This window comes from Carettochelys insculpta, chromosome 22 (genome assembly GCF_033958435.1).
Source record: "Carettochelys insculpta isolate YL-2023 chromosome 22, ASM3395843v1, whole genome shotgun sequence".
Classification (NCBI taxonomy): domain Eukaryota; kingdom Metazoa; phylum Chordata; order Testudines; family Carettochelyidae; genus Carettochelys; species Carettochelys insculpta.
Window position 1 is genome coordinate 10935045 of NC_134158.1, and position 16019 is coordinate 10951063.

The 16019-nt window shown below is 71.9% G+C and overlaps 1 protein-coding gene across 1 annotated transcript; it reads left to right on the forward strand.

The window, feature by feature from the left end:
* Positions 1-118: 118 nt before the first annotated feature.
* On the forward strand, positions 119-7503 carry LOC142024703 (major histocompatibility complex class I-related protein 1-like; the record flags this gene model as incomplete). The annotated part of the gene is made up of 11 exons (XM_075016854.1): positions 119-200; positions 2081-2341; positions 3299-3574; positions 4203-4463; positions 4616-4717; positions 4836-4862; positions 5119-5151; positions 5556-5594; positions 6199-6222; positions 6909-6941; positions 7271-7503. Coding segments are annotated over 11 exons (1248 nt in total), but the record flags the coding sequence as incomplete, so codon positions are not given.
* Between the last annotated feature and the right edge of the window lie 8516 nt (positions 7504-16019).

Below are 16019 nucleotides of genomic sequence, written 5' to 3' on the forward strand. Positions count from 1 at the left end.
AGCAGACGTGATTTACTTGTGCCCAGAACACGAGGACTAGAGGGCACCCAATGAAATTAACGGGCAGTAGGATTAAAGCTAATCAAAGGGAGTTTTTCTTCCTGCAGCGCGCAGTTAACCTGCGGAACTCCTGGCCGCAGGCGGCTGTGAAGGGCGGCACTCGAGCAGAACGGGAGAAAGCGCGGGGTACATTCCTGGAGGTGAGGAACAGCCATCGGTGGCTGTGAGCCGGGGGTAGGACGGGTGTCCCTGGGCTCTGTTTGTCAGAGGCTGGAGGTGGACGGCAGGAGACAAATGGCTTGATCGTCGTCTTTGGTCCCGTCCCCCCCGGGACACCTGGCATTGGCCACTGTCGGCGGACGGGACGCTGGGCTGGATGGGCCTTTGGTCTGGCCCAGTGCAGCCGTTCTTATGTTGTGCTCCTCACGTGGGGGAAACTGAGGCACCGGGCGGGGCTAGCCCAGCTCCCTGGTGCAGGCGCCTCTCCCCGAGCTCTGGCAAGGCTGTTTATGTGGCTCCCCCGCTCTGCCCCCCAGCTTGCACGAGCCGGCCCCGCTAGGCTGCCTGCAGACATGGGGATGGGGCTGGGGTGTCCCAGTGGGAGGGACGACCCCGCCCTCGGCTGGTCCCTACGGGGGAGCCCCTGAAATACTTGCGGGTCTCTAGGGCTCAGGAGCTGCTGTGAGGGGTCTTCCCTCCACGGGTGTGCAGGGAGCTTGGGGGTGAGGACTGGGGCCCAGCAGGGAAGGTGCCCAGGGCCCCCTCCCTTTGGTGGGTCGGGGGCCAGGGAGCCGGAACCAGCTCTGCCCATTGGCCCCCACACTCCTGCAGCTGGGGAAAGAACCCAGGAGTCCTGGCTGCAGCCCCTCCCCCTCCCAGCCAGGTGTTTGCCCCCGGGGGGGGGTGCCAACCTCTGCTCTGCGTTCACTTTCCCGCTGGCGGGCGGCGCCAGTGCCGGGTGTGGGGCAGCCGCTCCCCGTGGGTGTCTCCGCCTGCGCCACCGGGAGCAAAGTCCCAGGGCAGCGCCCAGAGAGCAGGGCCCCGAGGGGCCTGATGCGGCTGACGAAGGGGGCGACCACGGGGCTCCGCATGGCTGTGCCCGTCCCCCTCCCCCTGCTCCTGCTGGGGGTCTTCGCCGGCTGCTGCGGTGAGTATCGGGGGAGGGGCAGGATCGGGCCCCTTCGGGGCAGGGTGACCCATGGTGGGGCTGGGCTGGCTGAGGGGCTTTGAAGCTGGAATCCAGACCCACCCCCCCCACTGGGCCCGATTCTGCCCTCAGCTGCCTGGTGAGGATCAGGCTGGGACGAGGGGACGTCGAGCTAGAGGGAGCCCAGAATCGGGCCCTGGCTGGACTGGCACCCCCTGTCCGCCACAGCCCGGTGCGTCTCCTGGGGCAGGCGGGGGGCGGGGAGCCCTGCTGGGCGTTAATGGGGGAGGAGGCGGAGGGCAGAGTCAGCCATTCAGGGTCAGCTCTGCCCCACGGCACTGGGCAGGGTCCGCCCTTGGTCTGCACCCCACAAAAGCCAGGCTGGGGCCCCGGTCACACCCAGTGCTGCACAGACCCCTGACCCCAGAGAGACTGAGCCCCATAAGCCCTGCAGTATGGGGTGGAGGGCTGGGGTGGACCCAAGGGGCGGCTGGCTGGTGGTGGGGGTGTCTCTCCCCTGCAGCGTTCATGGGGTCCTCGCCCCCCTGTGGCAGGGGCTGGGCGGAGGGGGGTGCTGGCTGATTTGGTGTCTCCCTTGGGGCTGGGGGTGGGCCTGGGGGGTGGCTGGCTGGTGGGGGGGTCTCTCCCCTGCAGTGTTGGGGGGGGTGGGCGTGGAGGGGTGGCTGATGGGGGGGGTCTCCCCCGGGGGGTGGCTGGCTAATGGGGGGGGTCACCCTGATGGGGGGGTGGTTGGCTGATGGGGGCATCTCCCCTGGACGGTGGGCACAGGGGTGGCTGGCTGACAGGGGGTCTCCCCTGGGCACGGGGGTGGCTGGCTGACGGGTGGTTTCCCCCGGGCACAGGGGTGGCTGGCTGACGGGGGTCTCCCCGGGCATGGGGGTACAGGGGCACCTGACGGGGTCTCCCCCCCAGGCTCGCACTCGCTGCGCTACTTCTACACGGCGGTGTCGGAGCCGGGCCCGGGGCTGCCCCGGTTCTCTGTGGCGGGGTACCTGGACGAGCAGCTCTTCCTGCAGTACGACAGTGGGGGGCAGACGGCCCAGCCCCGCGCCCCCTGGATCCGCAAAGAGGACCCTGAGTACTGGCAGCGCCAGACCTGGATCGCCCGGGGCTGGCAGGAGGCCTTCGGCGGCAACGTGCGCATCGCCATGGAGCGCCACAACCAGAGTGCGGGTGAGCGGGGGGGGACCCCGGCCCCGGGCACAGCGGGGTCACAGCGCTAGGCTGAGCAGCCGGGGGGGGCCTGGCTGGGCGGGGGGACCCCACCCCCATGGGAACCCCAGCCCTGGGCACAGCAGGGTCACAGGTCTCAGCTGAGCAGCTGGGGGGGGCCTGGCTGGGCAGGGGGACCCCACACCCATGGGGACCCCGGCCCCGGGACCCTGACCCCTAACCCCAGCACTGACTCCTAATCCTGGCACTGAGTTGTGACCCCAGCCCTGACCCCTAACCCCAGTGCTCAGCTGTGACCCCGGCATGGCTGTAACCCCAACCTTGACCCCTAACCCCGGCACTGAGCTGTGACCCCAGCACGGCCCTAACCCCGACCCTGCCCTGGCCCACTGAGACCCACCCCCCCGGAGTCCCATGCTACAGCGCCACAGGCAGCTGGCCTGGCGGTACCTGTGCCAGACAGGCCACGGGGGGTGGGGGTGGGGTCAGGGACACGGCCCAGCCAGGGCGAGGGGGTGGCCGCCAAGCCAGGTCTAATGAGTGGTGCTGGAGGGCTCAGGCGCCCCTGTTCCATCGGCGCCCCAGGCCTGCACACCCTCCGGTACAGTGCAGTGCAGTGCAGTGCAGTACAGTGCAGTACGCCTATGCCTGTGCGCGGGGGGCGGCTGCGGTGGCTGGGCTGTGGGGGGCCGTGGGGGGCCATGGGGGGGCCGTGGCTCAGGCGCCCGTTCCCCAGGCCTGCACACCTTCCAGTACGCCTACGGCTGCGCGCGGGGGGCGGCTGCGGTGGCTGGGCTGTGGGGGGCTGTGGGGGGGCCATGGGGGGCCGTGGCTCAGGCGCCCGTTCCCCAGGCCTGCACACCTTCCAGTACGCCTACGGCTGCGCGCGGGGGGCGGCTGCGGCGGCTGGGCTGTGGGGGGCCATGGGGGGCCGTGGCTCAGGCGCCCGTTCCCCAGGCCTGCACACCTTCCAGTACGCCTACGGCTGCGCGCGGGGGGCGGACGGCAGCGCCGAGGGCTTCCGGCGGTACGGCTACGACGGGCGCGACTTCCTCTCCTACGACACCCGCACCCACACCTGGGTGGCCCCCAGCCCAGCCGCCGCCCTCACCAGGGCCAAGATGGAGAGCGACTCCCACCTGCGCCGGCAGCAGAGCGACTACCTGGAGCACAAGTGTCTCCAGTGGCTGCACAAGTACCTGGGCTACAGGCAGGACGAGCCGCCGAGGACAGGTGTGGGGTGGGGCCCCGGGGGGGGCACCTGAGTGCCGAGGGGAGGTGTGGGGCGGGGCCCTGGGGGGAGCACCTCACTGCTGAGGACAGGTGTGGGGCAGGGCCCTGGGGGGGCACCTGAGTGCTGAGGGGAGGTGTGGGGCGGGGCCCTGGGGGGAGCACCTCACTGCTGAGGACAGGTGTGGGGCGGGGCCCAGTGGGGCAGGCAGCCCACTGCCAAGGGGAGGTGCGGGGCGGGGCCCCGGGGGGATGGGACACCCCACTGCAGGGTCACCCCCGGCCTGTGGGAGACACTCCCCTGCAGGTGTGGGGCAGGGCCCCGGGGGGGGGTCACCCCACTGGAAAGACCCCCCTGCAGAGGAGAGGTGCAGGAGTGGGGGTGGGGGGCCGGGATAGCCCCCTGCAAAGTCACCCCCTCCTGGAGAGTCACCCCCGGCCACCGACTCCATTGTCCCAGGCCCGGCTCCCGACGTTAGCGCCCCAGAGATCTCCTGAGCCGTCTGGGGGGCCCGGCTGTGCCATGAACCCCCAGCCGGGGCCCATCCCCACGGCCTCTGGGCGCCTGGGGGGCTGTGCTCTGGTCTCTCGCTCTCCGAGCCCTGACCCCGCAGCTCCCCTCTGCCCCCAGAGCGCCCCGCGGTGCGGGTCACCAGCAGAGACACCCCCGGCGGCCCCTCCACCCTCTGGTGCCGGGCCCACGGCTTCTACCCCCGGCACATCACCCTGAGCTGGCTGCCCAAGGGGGACACCGGGCAAGGGGGGGTCCTGCCCAACGGGGACGGGACCTACTACGCCTGGGCCACGGTGCAGGTCGACCCCCAGGAGAGAGGCCGGTACCGGTGCCGTGTGGAGCATGACAGCCTGGAGCAGCCGCTGGAGGCCGCGTGGGGTAAGGGGCTGGAACTGGGGCAGGGCCGGGGGTCGCGGGCGGCTGGTCCCAGGGTGGAGGAAGGGGCTTGGGCCCTGGCGCGGCCGGGAGTTCCCTGGCGTGGTGGGGTCCTTAACGCAGCCTCGGGGCGTCTCTCTCCTGCTCCCTTGCAGAGCCCCCGGCCTCCGCTGCCCTGGTGGGGACCCTGGCCACGCTGGGCACCGTCCTGCTGGCTGCCGTCGCTGGGGCCGTGCTGTGGTGGAGACGGCGTGCAGGTAACGGGGGCCCCCGATGCTGATTCCCCCTGAGCTCGGGTCTGCTCGGTGCTGAGACCGGGGCCCAGAGCCGGCCCCTGCCCCAGGCCGCTCACTGCAACCTGCCCTCTCTCCGCAGGGAGACCTGACTACGCGAAAGCTCAGGGTGAGTGGAGCCCCTCGGGCGTGGGGGGCACGGCCCAGCCTGGGGGCCTCCCTGGGGCCGAGTACCCCCAGTGCCTCCGATTGTGGGGTACAGCCCCCGGCTCTGAGCCGGGCCTGGCAGGGCCCAGCGCTGGCTGTGCCTGGGGCCGGTCCGGGGGTGCTGTTCCCAGGCCGGGTGGGCAGGGGGTGAGGGCGGCTCGGTTCCTAGGGGTGTCCGGCTGGTTTCGGAGACACTAACCCCCTTCTCCCCCCAACAGCCAGTGACGGGAGCTCCAGCGCCACACTGCCAGGTGAGGGGTTAATGCAGCCGCCCGTCAGCCCCTGCTCTGCCCCAGAGCCCCTGCGGGGACGGGACGCTGGGTGGTGGTGGGGGCTCTCCTGGGGGGGGGCTGTGCCGGGGGCTGGCAATTCACCCCACACGCTCCAGGGGTCACCTGTGAGCGGAGCCGGTACCTGGGCCCTGTTCTCCCTACACCAGGGTCTGGACCCCCTGGCAGAGCTGCCGCCTCGGCCCCCTCACGCAGCCAGGGGGTCAGAGCCCCCAGCCGTGGCCCGACTCCCAGGGCGCCCCCGGGCAAGGGCAGGTCTGTCGGGCCGGGTGGGTGGAACCCCTCCCTGGGGGGTGGGACCCCCGGAGCACACGGACCCCCCCGGGGCTCAGAGACGGTGACCCCCTCCCCTTCTCCCCCCACAGGCAGCGACAGCGACAAAGGATCCAGCTCTACGCTGCCAGGTGAGGGGTTAATGGAGCCGCCCCTCAGCCCCTGCCCTGCCCCAGAGCCCCTGCGGGGACAGGATGCCGGGTGGTGGGAGGGGCTCTCCTGGGGGGGTTGTGATGGGGTTCGGGGTCCCCAGGCTCTGCCCCTGTCCCCAGGCAGGAGAGTCTCTCACTCAGCAGGAGAACAGCGGGTTTATGAGCCGACAGGACACAGCGTCGTACAGAGGAGTCAGTACAGCCGGCAGAGACAGCCAGTCCCATCCATGCTGGGGAGAGGAGGCCCCGAGGGGCCCCCAGAGCTGGGGCCTGGCCCCCTCCTTTGTCTCTCTCCCACCCAGCCCAGACTAACTGCTCCCAACTCCCAGTTCCAGTTCAAACCCCTCCGGTACCTGGGCCCTGTTCTCCCCACGCGAGGGTCTGGACACCCCCCGGCAGAGCTGGGCGTGAGGGTCCCTTTGGGGACCTCCCACCTGGGCCCCCTCACCCAGCCTCGGGATCTGTCGGGCTGGGTGGGTGGAACCCCTCCCCGGGGGGTGGGACCCCCGGGGGGTGGGACCCCCGGAGCACATGGACCCCCTGGTCTCAGAGACGCTGACCCCCTCCCCTTCTCCCCCCACAGGCAGCAACAAAGGATCCAGCGAGAGTAAGTGCGGGGGGGCGACCAGCCCTGGGGCGTGGCTGTGGTCACAGAGACCTCAGCAGTGAGACCCCTGCTCCCCAGGCCCTGCCCTGGGAATGCTGCAGCTCCCCCCAGGGCAGGGGGTCCCAGGGCGCAGGGTTGTGGGTCCTGGGGCGCAGGGCTGGGGCTCCCTTCCGAGGGGCGCAGGGTTGTGGATCCCAGGAGCGCAGGGCTGGGGCTCCCTTCCGAGGGGCGCAGGGTTGTGGGTCCTGGGGCGCAGGGCCGGGGCTCCCTTCCGAGGGCGGCTCCAGGCAGTGGGACACTAGGTGTGTGGGGGGGGCAGGGTCTGTGTGGTATTTTGAGGGCTGTACAAACTGGGGGGGGCTGCATAGGACCCTCTAACCCCCCATATCTCAGCCTCCCCCTCCCCATAGCTGGGCCAGGACCCTGAGATCCCAGCCCCTCCCGCCCCATGGAGCCCTGAGCCCTGTAGCCCTGGGGGGGGTCATGGGGATTATCCCCCCGGAGCTGGTTCTGCCTGGCCCCACCCCGGCCCCCTCCGACTGGTCCCTGCCTGGGCTGGGCTGGGCCGTTTCTGGGCCTCCCGGCTGTTCCGCTCGGCCTGGTCTGAGCCCGGCTGCGGGTGGGGGTCGGCCCGGCTGCGGGTGGGGGTCGGCCCCGGCCCGGCACTAACCCCCCTGTCCCCGCAGGCAGCGACCCCGGCTACGACAGCGTCTCCCAAGGTAAGTGCGCCGTGTGCACTCAGGGCGGGGGGTCCCCGGGCCATGGACCCCGAGTCCCCCAGGCGCTGCCCCCCTGGCAGGCCGCCCTGGGGCAGTCTGAGCACCCAGGGGCCGGGGGTTCAGTGAACCAGCCGGGGGGCTCCCTCCTGTGCCCCCGACCCTGCCCCAGGCACCGCTGGGAGCCACCCTGTGGGATGGGGCGTCTCCCCTGGCTGCGGGAGGGGCTGGAGAAAGGCCTGGGGTGGGGGGAGCCCCCTCCGGTGTCGGCCCCGATCCCTGCGCACGTGCGAGGCCCTGACCCACCTGACTCCCCCCTTCCTCTCCCGCAGAGTCGGAGACCGGGCAGCTGCCGGCAGAGGAGGCAGAGACCGGCCACAACCCAGCAGCTGAGCAGCTCCTGCCGCAGCCCCCTGGGGACACCCGCCCGGAGGCCGTCTAGTCCGGAGGCCCTGCTGGGAGCTCGGCGGCTCCTGGCCCGAGTCCGCCCCGTCCCTCTGCCGCAGCCCCCTGGGGACACCCGCCCGGAGGCCCTGCTGGGAGCTCGGCGGCTCCTGGCCCGAGTCCGCCCCGTCCCTCTGCCGCAGCCCCTGGCCTGGGCTCCGGCGGGTGCGGTGCCTCTGCTCAGGTCGGCGCCGTGCGTCCTGTAGCGCCGTAGCTTGTCGTGTGGCCGCAGCTGGGTCCGTGGGGCGGCTTCGCCGTCGGCAGGACGTTCTCCGGAGCAGCAGGTCCCAAACTTCGGCACGACGCCCCCTTCCGATTTCTGAGAAACCCTCACGGCCCCACCTGCTCTTCGCCCTCACCCAGCCCCTTCCGCAAATCAACTGCTCGGTGCAAACCCCCATAAACCTTCTCTGGAACTGAAAACCAGCACAAAGAGCTTTTCTGGGCCCCTTGCGGGTGCCGGCTCCAGCCCCAGCTGCCTCAGACCTGCCCGCACCAGCTGCCCGTCTGCCTGAGCCCTGCGCCAGCCTCAGAGCTGCTCACACCAGCACCCTCCTGAGACTGGTGTCGCCAGAGCCACCCGCTCAAGCCCTGTGCCGCCAGGGCAGCCGCCCGAACCACCCCCCCTATCCCCCATGCTGCTGGGGCCAGCTGCCCGCCCACCATCCCCAGCCGCCTGAGCCCTGCGCTGCTGGGGCCAGACACCTGTGATGGGGTCTGGGGGTCCCCAAGCACAGCATCCCCCCCCCACAGGCAGGAGTGACTCTCACCCAGCAGGTAGCACAGGAGGTTGATGAGGCGACAGAGCCCAGCTCAGCACAGAGGGGTCAGTGCAGCCGGCAGAGACAGTCATTGCAACCCGTCCTGGGGAGAGGAGCCCGAGGGGGGCCCCTCTGGGGTGCAGCTTCCCCCCTCGCCAGGCTGGCTCCTTCCAGCTCCCTCTCCCCCCAGCTTCCAACTGCCGCCCCCGATTGCAACCCAGCTCGGCTCCTCCCTGCTCTGTGCTCAGGGCAGAGGTGTTACCTGCCAGCCCAGGTACAGCCCAGGGGTCATCCTTAGCCCTGGGAGCTGCTCTGCCCGTCACACACACCCAGCCTGAGTCTCACACGTGCACCCCCCTCGCTCCATCACACCACCCCCCTGAGCGCTGCGCTGCTGGGGCCAGCCACCCAAGCCCCATGAGTCCCACAAGCCAGCCGGCCGCCTGAGCCCCACAAGCTGGGCGAGCAGCCCCCTGAGCTCCTTCTCTCCCACAAACCCAGGCGCCCCAGCCCCACTTCTATCCCCATCCTCCCCCCTACTCACTCCCCTTCGCAGGAGGCAGCCAGCTCGGCTGCCTCCTTTTTACAGCAGCTGCAGCGGGTCGCCCAGTAAAAGGGCCGGGCTGAGAGCTGGAAGCGAGGGTCGGCTTTCCTGGGGTGGGGGAATCACGGGGGGCTGGGTCGCCTCGCGCCCCCCCTGGAATTTCTTCACGCCCCTCCAGAGGGGCCCGCCCCCGGGTTGGGAACCCGCCGGCGACCCGTCTGCCCCACCGTGGGAGGAATGGCTCGCCCCGGGGCGCCCCGTCTGCGTGGGAAGGGTGACTGGGCGTGGGTGCGTTGGAATCAGCCCTGCAGCCGGCCTAGCTGGGTGACCAGCTGCCGGCAGCGCCTGGGTGGCTGGAGAATAACGAGCTGAGCCCTGCAAAAGAACCCACCCGAGCCGGAGCCGGAGCCGGAGCCGGAGCCGGAGCCGGAGCCGGAGCCCCCCGCGGAGATCAGAACCCCACCTGCTGGCAGCTGATGACTGCCGGGCCGCGGGACAGGCCCAGAGCTACGGCCTGGCGCGGGAAACGGGGGCCGAGCTACAGGGGTCGAGCCCTTGCCATCCCCACACTCGGCTCGGCCCCGGGGGTCGTGCGCTCAGCTCCCGGCCCGCAGCGGTGACTGCAGCCAGACCCCCGGGGTTCCCCCCGTCCCGGTGCAGCGTGAGCCCGTCTGTGCGTGGGCGAGCGCAGGCGGGTGTACGCTCGGAGGCCAGTGCCCCCCGGCGCTGGGGGCAGTCCCCCGGTGTACGTCGATGTCCGTGGGACAGGCCGGGCAGCGCCGAGGGCCGTCGGGGTGTGATGGGGTTCTGGGGTCCCCCAAGCTCTGCACCCTGTCCGCAGGCAGGAGAGGCTCTCACTCAGCAGGAAAATAGCAGGTTTATTAGCCGACAGGACACATCATCGTACAGAGGAGTCAGTGCAGCCGGCAGAGACAGCCAGTCCCATCCATGTCGGGGAGAGGAGGCCCCGAGGGGCCCCCAGAGCTGGGGCCTGGCCCCCTCCTTTGTCTCGCTCTCCCTCAGCCCAGACTCACTGCTTCCAACTCCCAGTTCCAATTCAAACCCCTCAGGCTCCACCTCCTCCTTTGTCTGCAGTACAAAGGTGTTACCTGGTCGTCAGGGTTACCCTCAGCAGGAGCCCCACACCCTCTGTGAGCCCCTCACACACACACAGGTATTCCCCACTTCATCACACGGGGTCAGCGCACATGGGCGGGGGGAACTAGTCACCGCCCTGTGCGGCGAGCGACGGGCCCGAAAGGCGCCGTTCTGCTGCAGGGGGTCTTACCCCACCGGGGAGACGGCTCAGCCGCGCTTCCTTTGCCGTTTCACATCTCTGCTCTGGCCTGAGCCTCGGGGGTCGTAAGGGTCCATCTGCCGCCTGCGCCAGCCGCTGCGAGCCGGCACCCCGCAGTGCCAGGTGCGCCCGAGGCAGCAGGGCTTTGCCCACCAACGCTCATGCCCCAAAACCCCCGGGGGCCCAGACGGTCCGAGTTCCCCCAGCCGGGCTCCCGCCCACCCGCCACGGCTCCCACTTGCGTTCTCCAGCCACGCACGGAATAAATGTCCTGCACCTCGGGGGCTGAGCCGTGTGCACCACCAGCCTGCGGCCCTGGGCGCTCTGCCAGCCAGCTGGGCGGCGTTTGGCTCTGCCCTGGCCGGCCGCCCAGGAGCCCAGCCTAGAGGGAACACAGCCCCCCGGTGGTGCCGCTCTGTCTCTGGCTGTGTGGCACAGGCCCAGCATCCAGCCCCCCAGGTTCCAGCCAGGTGTGGACCTCACCCGCCAGCGAGCACAGCCCCCCGGCTTGGAACGCACCCACTCAGCATTGGGGGGACCCCTGGAGTGCAATGGGCTGGGCTGGCCATGTTGCACCCACGGGCTGGATTCCAGCTCCCCGCCCCGCCCCGCCCCGCCCTGCCCCCCACATCTGCACCCCCAACTTCCGCCAGCCACAGCGGCTGGGCCTCCCAGCACCCGGACAGGTGAGCCCAGGCCTGCAGGAGGGGGCAAAGCCCTTTCTGGCCAAGGGGCAGAGCTGCCCCCCCACCCCACAGCCCATGACAGCACCTCCAGCACTCTGCAGCCAGCCTAGCGCCTGCTGGGGGACTGGGGGTCAGACCAGGGCAGGGCAGGGCAGGGCTGCCCCCCTCCCCGCCCATGGCAGCGCTCTGCAGCCAGCCTAGCGCCTGCTGGGGCCAGGGGCACTGGGGGTCAGACCAGGGCAGGGCAGGGGAGAGCTGGGTGCACGCGCTGCTCCGAATCGCTCTGCACCCCGCATGCAGCTAATCCAGATCAGCGCCGCGTTCACACCTGGCTCGTGGTCGTCACCCGGCTCCAGGGTGGCTCGGCCCAGCCGCTGGCACAGCCCTAGCCAGCCTGGGGGGCGGGGGCAAGGGGGTCAGTGGGTCTGGCCAGCCTGGGCCAGGCCGCAGGTCCTTGTGGCCTCAGCCCGAGGGTGCGTTCCCCTGCCAGGGCCCAGGCCAGCTGCGCAGACACCTGCCGGCCGGGCAGCGAGGGCAGCTGTGGGCCTTGGGTGCCTGCCAGGGGAATTCACCACCCGTGGCCCCAGCAAACGCCCCGCCCTGCGGAGCCGGAACAGTCGCCACTTCTCGGGAGTCAGGCGGGTTCCGGGAAACCACCGGGCAGGGGCGATCCCCGCGCCCGGCTGCAGAGGGGGCTGGTGACGCGCCGAGCCCGGCCCGGGCACTCGGCCAGCGGGAGGGAGGGAGCTGGGCGCTGGCAGAGCTGCCCTGTGCTGGGCACGGCCCATGGGACCCGCCTGGGCCCCTCCGCCCCCTGCGGCCCTGTGCCGTGAGCCCTGGCAGCCTGGGGGGCACAGCCAGGCCTGGCACTCGCTGGGCACAGCCCGTGCAACCCGCCTGGGCCTCCTCCTCCTCTACCCCTGCGGCCCTGTGCCGTGAGCCCTGGCAGCCTGGGGGGCACAGCCAGGCCTGGCACTCGCTGGGCACAGCCCGTGCAACCCGCCTGGGCCTCCTCCTCCTCTACCCCTGCGGCCCTGTGCCGTGAGCCCTGGCAGCCCTGGGGGCACAGCCAGGCCTGGCACTTGCTGGGCACAGCCCGTGCAACCCGCCTGGGCCCCTCCGCCCCCTGCAGCCCTGTGCCGTGAGCCCTGGCAGCCTGGGGGGCACAGCCAGGCCTGGCACTTGCTGGGCACAGCCCGTGCAACCCGGCTGGGCCTCCTCCTCCTCTACCCCTGCGGCCCTGTGCCGTGAGCCCTGGCAGCCTGGGGGGCACAGCCAGGCCTGGCATTCGCTGGGCACAGCCCGTGCAACCCGCCTGGGCCTCCTCCTCCTCTACCCCTGCGGCCCTGTGCCGTGAGCCCTGGCAGCCTGGGGGGCACAGCCAGGCCTGGCATTCGCTGGGCACGGCCCCTGGGACCCGCCTGGGCCTCCTCCTCCTCTACCCCTGCGGCCCTGTGCCGTGAGCCCTGGCAGCGCTGGGGGCACAGCCAGGCCTGGCACTCGCTGGGCACGGCCCCTGGGACCCGCCTGGGCCTCCTCCTCCTCTACCCCTGCGGCCCTGTGCCGTGAGCCCTGGCAGCGCTGGGGGCACAGCCAGGCCTGGCACTTGCTGGGCACAGCCCCTGGGACCTGCCTGGGCCCCTCTGCCCCCTGCAGCCCTGTGCCGTGAGCCCTGGCAGCGCTGGGGGCACAGCCAGGCCTGGCACTCGCTGGGCACGGCCCCTGCGACCCGCCTGGGCCCCTCCGCCCCCTGCGGCCCCGGGAGACAGGCCTGGCTGGACGGTGCCGGCTGCGCTGACGCCTCCGCGCTGTGCCCCTAACCCCGTTGGCGCTGCTGAGTCGGGTCTGGGGCCGGGCCAGGGACCCCCACTGCCTGCCGGGGAAGGGGCAGGAACCGACCAGCTCCCGCCCGGGGCAAACGCTGCTGAAGGGCCGGGGTCGATGGGCTCTAACGGGCCCCGGGCAGGGGAGCCCCGCAGCCTGGGACCGCCGGGGGAGGTCGGCCCGGCTGGGCCTGTTCAGGGGGAGGAGCTGCGGGGGGGCGGCGGGGGCCGAGACAGGGGGCGGGGGAGCAGCGGCGGCGGGGGGGGGCCGAGACAGGGAGCGGGGGAGAAGCGGCGGCGGGGGGGGGGGCCGAGACAGGGAGCGGGGGAGCAGCGGCGGCGGGGGGGGGCCCGAGACGGGGGGGCCCGAGACAGGGAGCGGGGGAGAAGCGGCGGCGGGGGGGGGGGCCCGAGACAGGGAGCGGGGGAGAAGCGGCGGCGGGGGGGGGGGCCCGAGACGGGGGGGCCCGAGACAGGGAGCGGGGGAGAGGCGGCGGCGGGGGGGGGGGCCCGAGACGGGGGGGCCCGAGACAGGGAGCGGGGGAGAAGCGGCGGGGGGGGGCCCGACTGCGGCAGACGCGCTCAGTGGTTGGATCTGGGCCCAGCGCCGGGCCCGGCGGGGGGGTGGGGGGCCCCAGGCACGGCCGGGGGGGCGGTAACTCCCCGCGCGGCTGGAGGCGCTTTGCCGGCGGGGCGGGGGGTGCCGGGGCCGGAGCTGCGGGGGGAGGTGCTGGGGGCCGGGCCGGGCCGGGCCGGGGGGGGCGCAGCTGTTAGTTCCTCGCCCCGCCCCGCCCGAGCCGCCGCCGCTTCTCGGGAGTCAGGCGGGTTCCGGGAAATCACCGGCCGGGGCGATCCCCGCGCCCGGCTGCAGAGGGGGCTGGTGCCGCGGCGAGCCCGGCCCGGGCGCTCGGCCAGCGGGAGGGAGGGAGCTGGGCGCTGGCGGAGCTGCCCTGTGCTGGGCACGGCCCGTGGGACCCGCCTGGGCCCCTCCGCCCCCTGCAGCCCTGTGCCGTGAGCCCTGCGGGCACAGCCCTGGCACTGGCTGGGCACAGCCCGTGGGACCCGCCTGGGCCCCTCCGCCCCCTGCCGTGAGCCCTGGCAGCGCTGCGGGCACAGCCCTGGCACTCGCTGGGCACAGCCCGTGGGACCCGCCTGGGCCCCTCCGCCCCCTGCCGTGAGCCCTGGCAGCGCTGGGCACAGCCCTGGCACTCGCTGGGCACATCCTGTGGGACCCGCCTGGGCCCCTCCGCCCCCTGCAGCCCTGTGCCGTGAGCCCTGCGGGCACAGCCCTGGCACTCGCTGGGCACGGCCCGTGGGACCCGCCTGGGCCTCTCCGCCCCCTGCCATGAGCCCTGGCAGCGCTGCGGGCACAGCCCTGGCACTCGCTGGGCACAGCCCGTGGGACCCGCCTGGGCCTCTCCGCCCCCTGCCGTGAGCCCTGGCAGCGCTGGGCACGGCCCGGCCGGGAGCAGGACACGGGCTGAGCTGGGCCCGTGGGGAGCCTCCACGGGTGTCGGGAAAAAGCCCCTCCGGAAGCCGCGTGAGCCCGGCGAGGGGGGCTGAGCTTCCCCCAGCTGACACAGGGTCTCGCTGACCTCAGGGGCTCCCGGGGACAGGGGCAGAGCTGGGCAGAGCAGCCCCTGGCCCAGCAGCCGAGCTCCCAGCCTGGCGGAGAGGAGGGCTGCTCGGACGGGGCTGGACCCAGGCAGCCCAGGCTGGTTGCTTTCACCACCCACAGCCCCTCCCGAGGCTGCCCCCCAGCTCGGTGTGGGGGTCCCTGGACGGGACCTGGCCTGGATCTTACAGGCCCCGGCGGGGGCTTTCTGCAGGAGCAGGGCTGGGCCCCTGTCCGTGGCCAGGGGCTGCCTGGCTGCTGAGCTCCTCCCCAGAGGTGGCCGCATCTCCCCAGGGCGGCGTGCGCTGTTTTCCTGCAGGGCCCTTTGGGACGTGAGAGGCGCTGGGAACGTGAGCGACCGCTGCTCCTCTGAGCCCCACGGGGCGTTACCCCAAAAGGGCAGAGCCCCGTGCAGGGCCGGGGGCTGGACACAGGCCCAGGTGGGAGCTGGCAGCCCAGCCCTGCGAGCTGCACGCTGAGGGGGAGCAGCAGAGGAAATGCAGCCCTGGGTCACGCCGTTAGCACAAGTCTGGTGCCATGTGGGGGTTGTGGAAAGCCCCAGCTCCCGGAGTCCCGGGATTACAGGAGAACGTCCGTCTTTTCTTAAAAGGCGCATCCTCCCTTACGTGCAGCTGGTGATTTTTCAGCCCGTCTGGTGCTGTTAGGGGTCCCAGCCACCAGCGTTCAACCCTGGGCCTGGGCTCCAGGGCAGCACCTGCCCACCCAGGCAGCTGGTGCGGAGGGGCCTGTCGCAGATGTGGGGTTCTGGGGAAGGGCGGATAAAGGGCAGGATTTTCCCATGGCCGGGAGCTCCCTGCTGGAACACCGGCTGCCCCACAGGCTGTGCCTGGGCCCCACATGGAGCAGGGCGGCCACCTGGCGGCGCAGGGACTGAGCCGATCTCGGCGGGTCACTGACCTAGAGCCTGATGTGGGGCAGTGTCCGGAGGAGCCCCTGCGGGCTCTGCCCAGCTGGTCCTGGTCCCTGGAACAGAGGGGAGGTGCTGAATGCCAGCCCCTCCCCATTGCCCTCTCAGCTGGAGCCAAGAGCTGGGCTGTGTATGGGGGGCGGTACCTGGACTGGGCTCTGGGGCCAGGCTGGGGTCACAGACACAGGCGGGGGCTGGGCTGGGCTGTGCAGGGTGGGGTACCTGGACCAGGCTCTGGGGCCAGGCTGGGATCACAGACGCAGGCGGGGACTGGGCTGTGTATGGGGTGCGGGACCTGGACCGGGCTCTGGGGCCAGGCTGGCGTCACAGACGCAGGCGGGGGCTGGGCTGTGTATCGGGGGGCGGGGGGGACCTGGACCAGGCTCTGAGGCCAGGCTGGGGTCACAGGCGCAGGCAGGGGCTGGGCTGTGTATTGGTGCGGGGGGGGGGGGGGAGGGACCTGGACCGGGCTCTGGGGCCAGGCTGGGGTCACAGACGGGGGTGGAGCTGGGCTGTGTATGGGAGTGTGATGGGGGCGGGGGGGTTGCATGTGGGAGACAAGCAGAGCAGCTCCCAGTGGCTAAGGATGACCCTGGGGCTACAACTGGCAGGTAACACCTCTGCCTGAACAAAGAGGAGGGAGGAGCCGAGCTGGGTTTGAATCGGGGGCGGCAGTTAGAGGCTAGGGGAAGAGGGAGCTGGAAGGAGCCAGCCGGAGGAGGGGGAAGCTGCACCCCAGAGGGGCCCCCCTCGGGCTCCTCTCCCCAGGACGGGTTGGAAGGACTGTCTCTGGCTGCTGCACTGTCGCTTCTGTGAGAAACTGGGCATCTGTTGCCTAATAAACCTCCTGTTGTACCTGCTGAGTGAGAGTCACTCCTGCCAGCGGACGGGGTGCAGTGCAGGGGGACCCCTGAACCCCATCACAGGGAGAAGTCGGGACAGCCGGGGCCGGCCAGGGAAGCACCAGGGACTCGGGCGGGCGG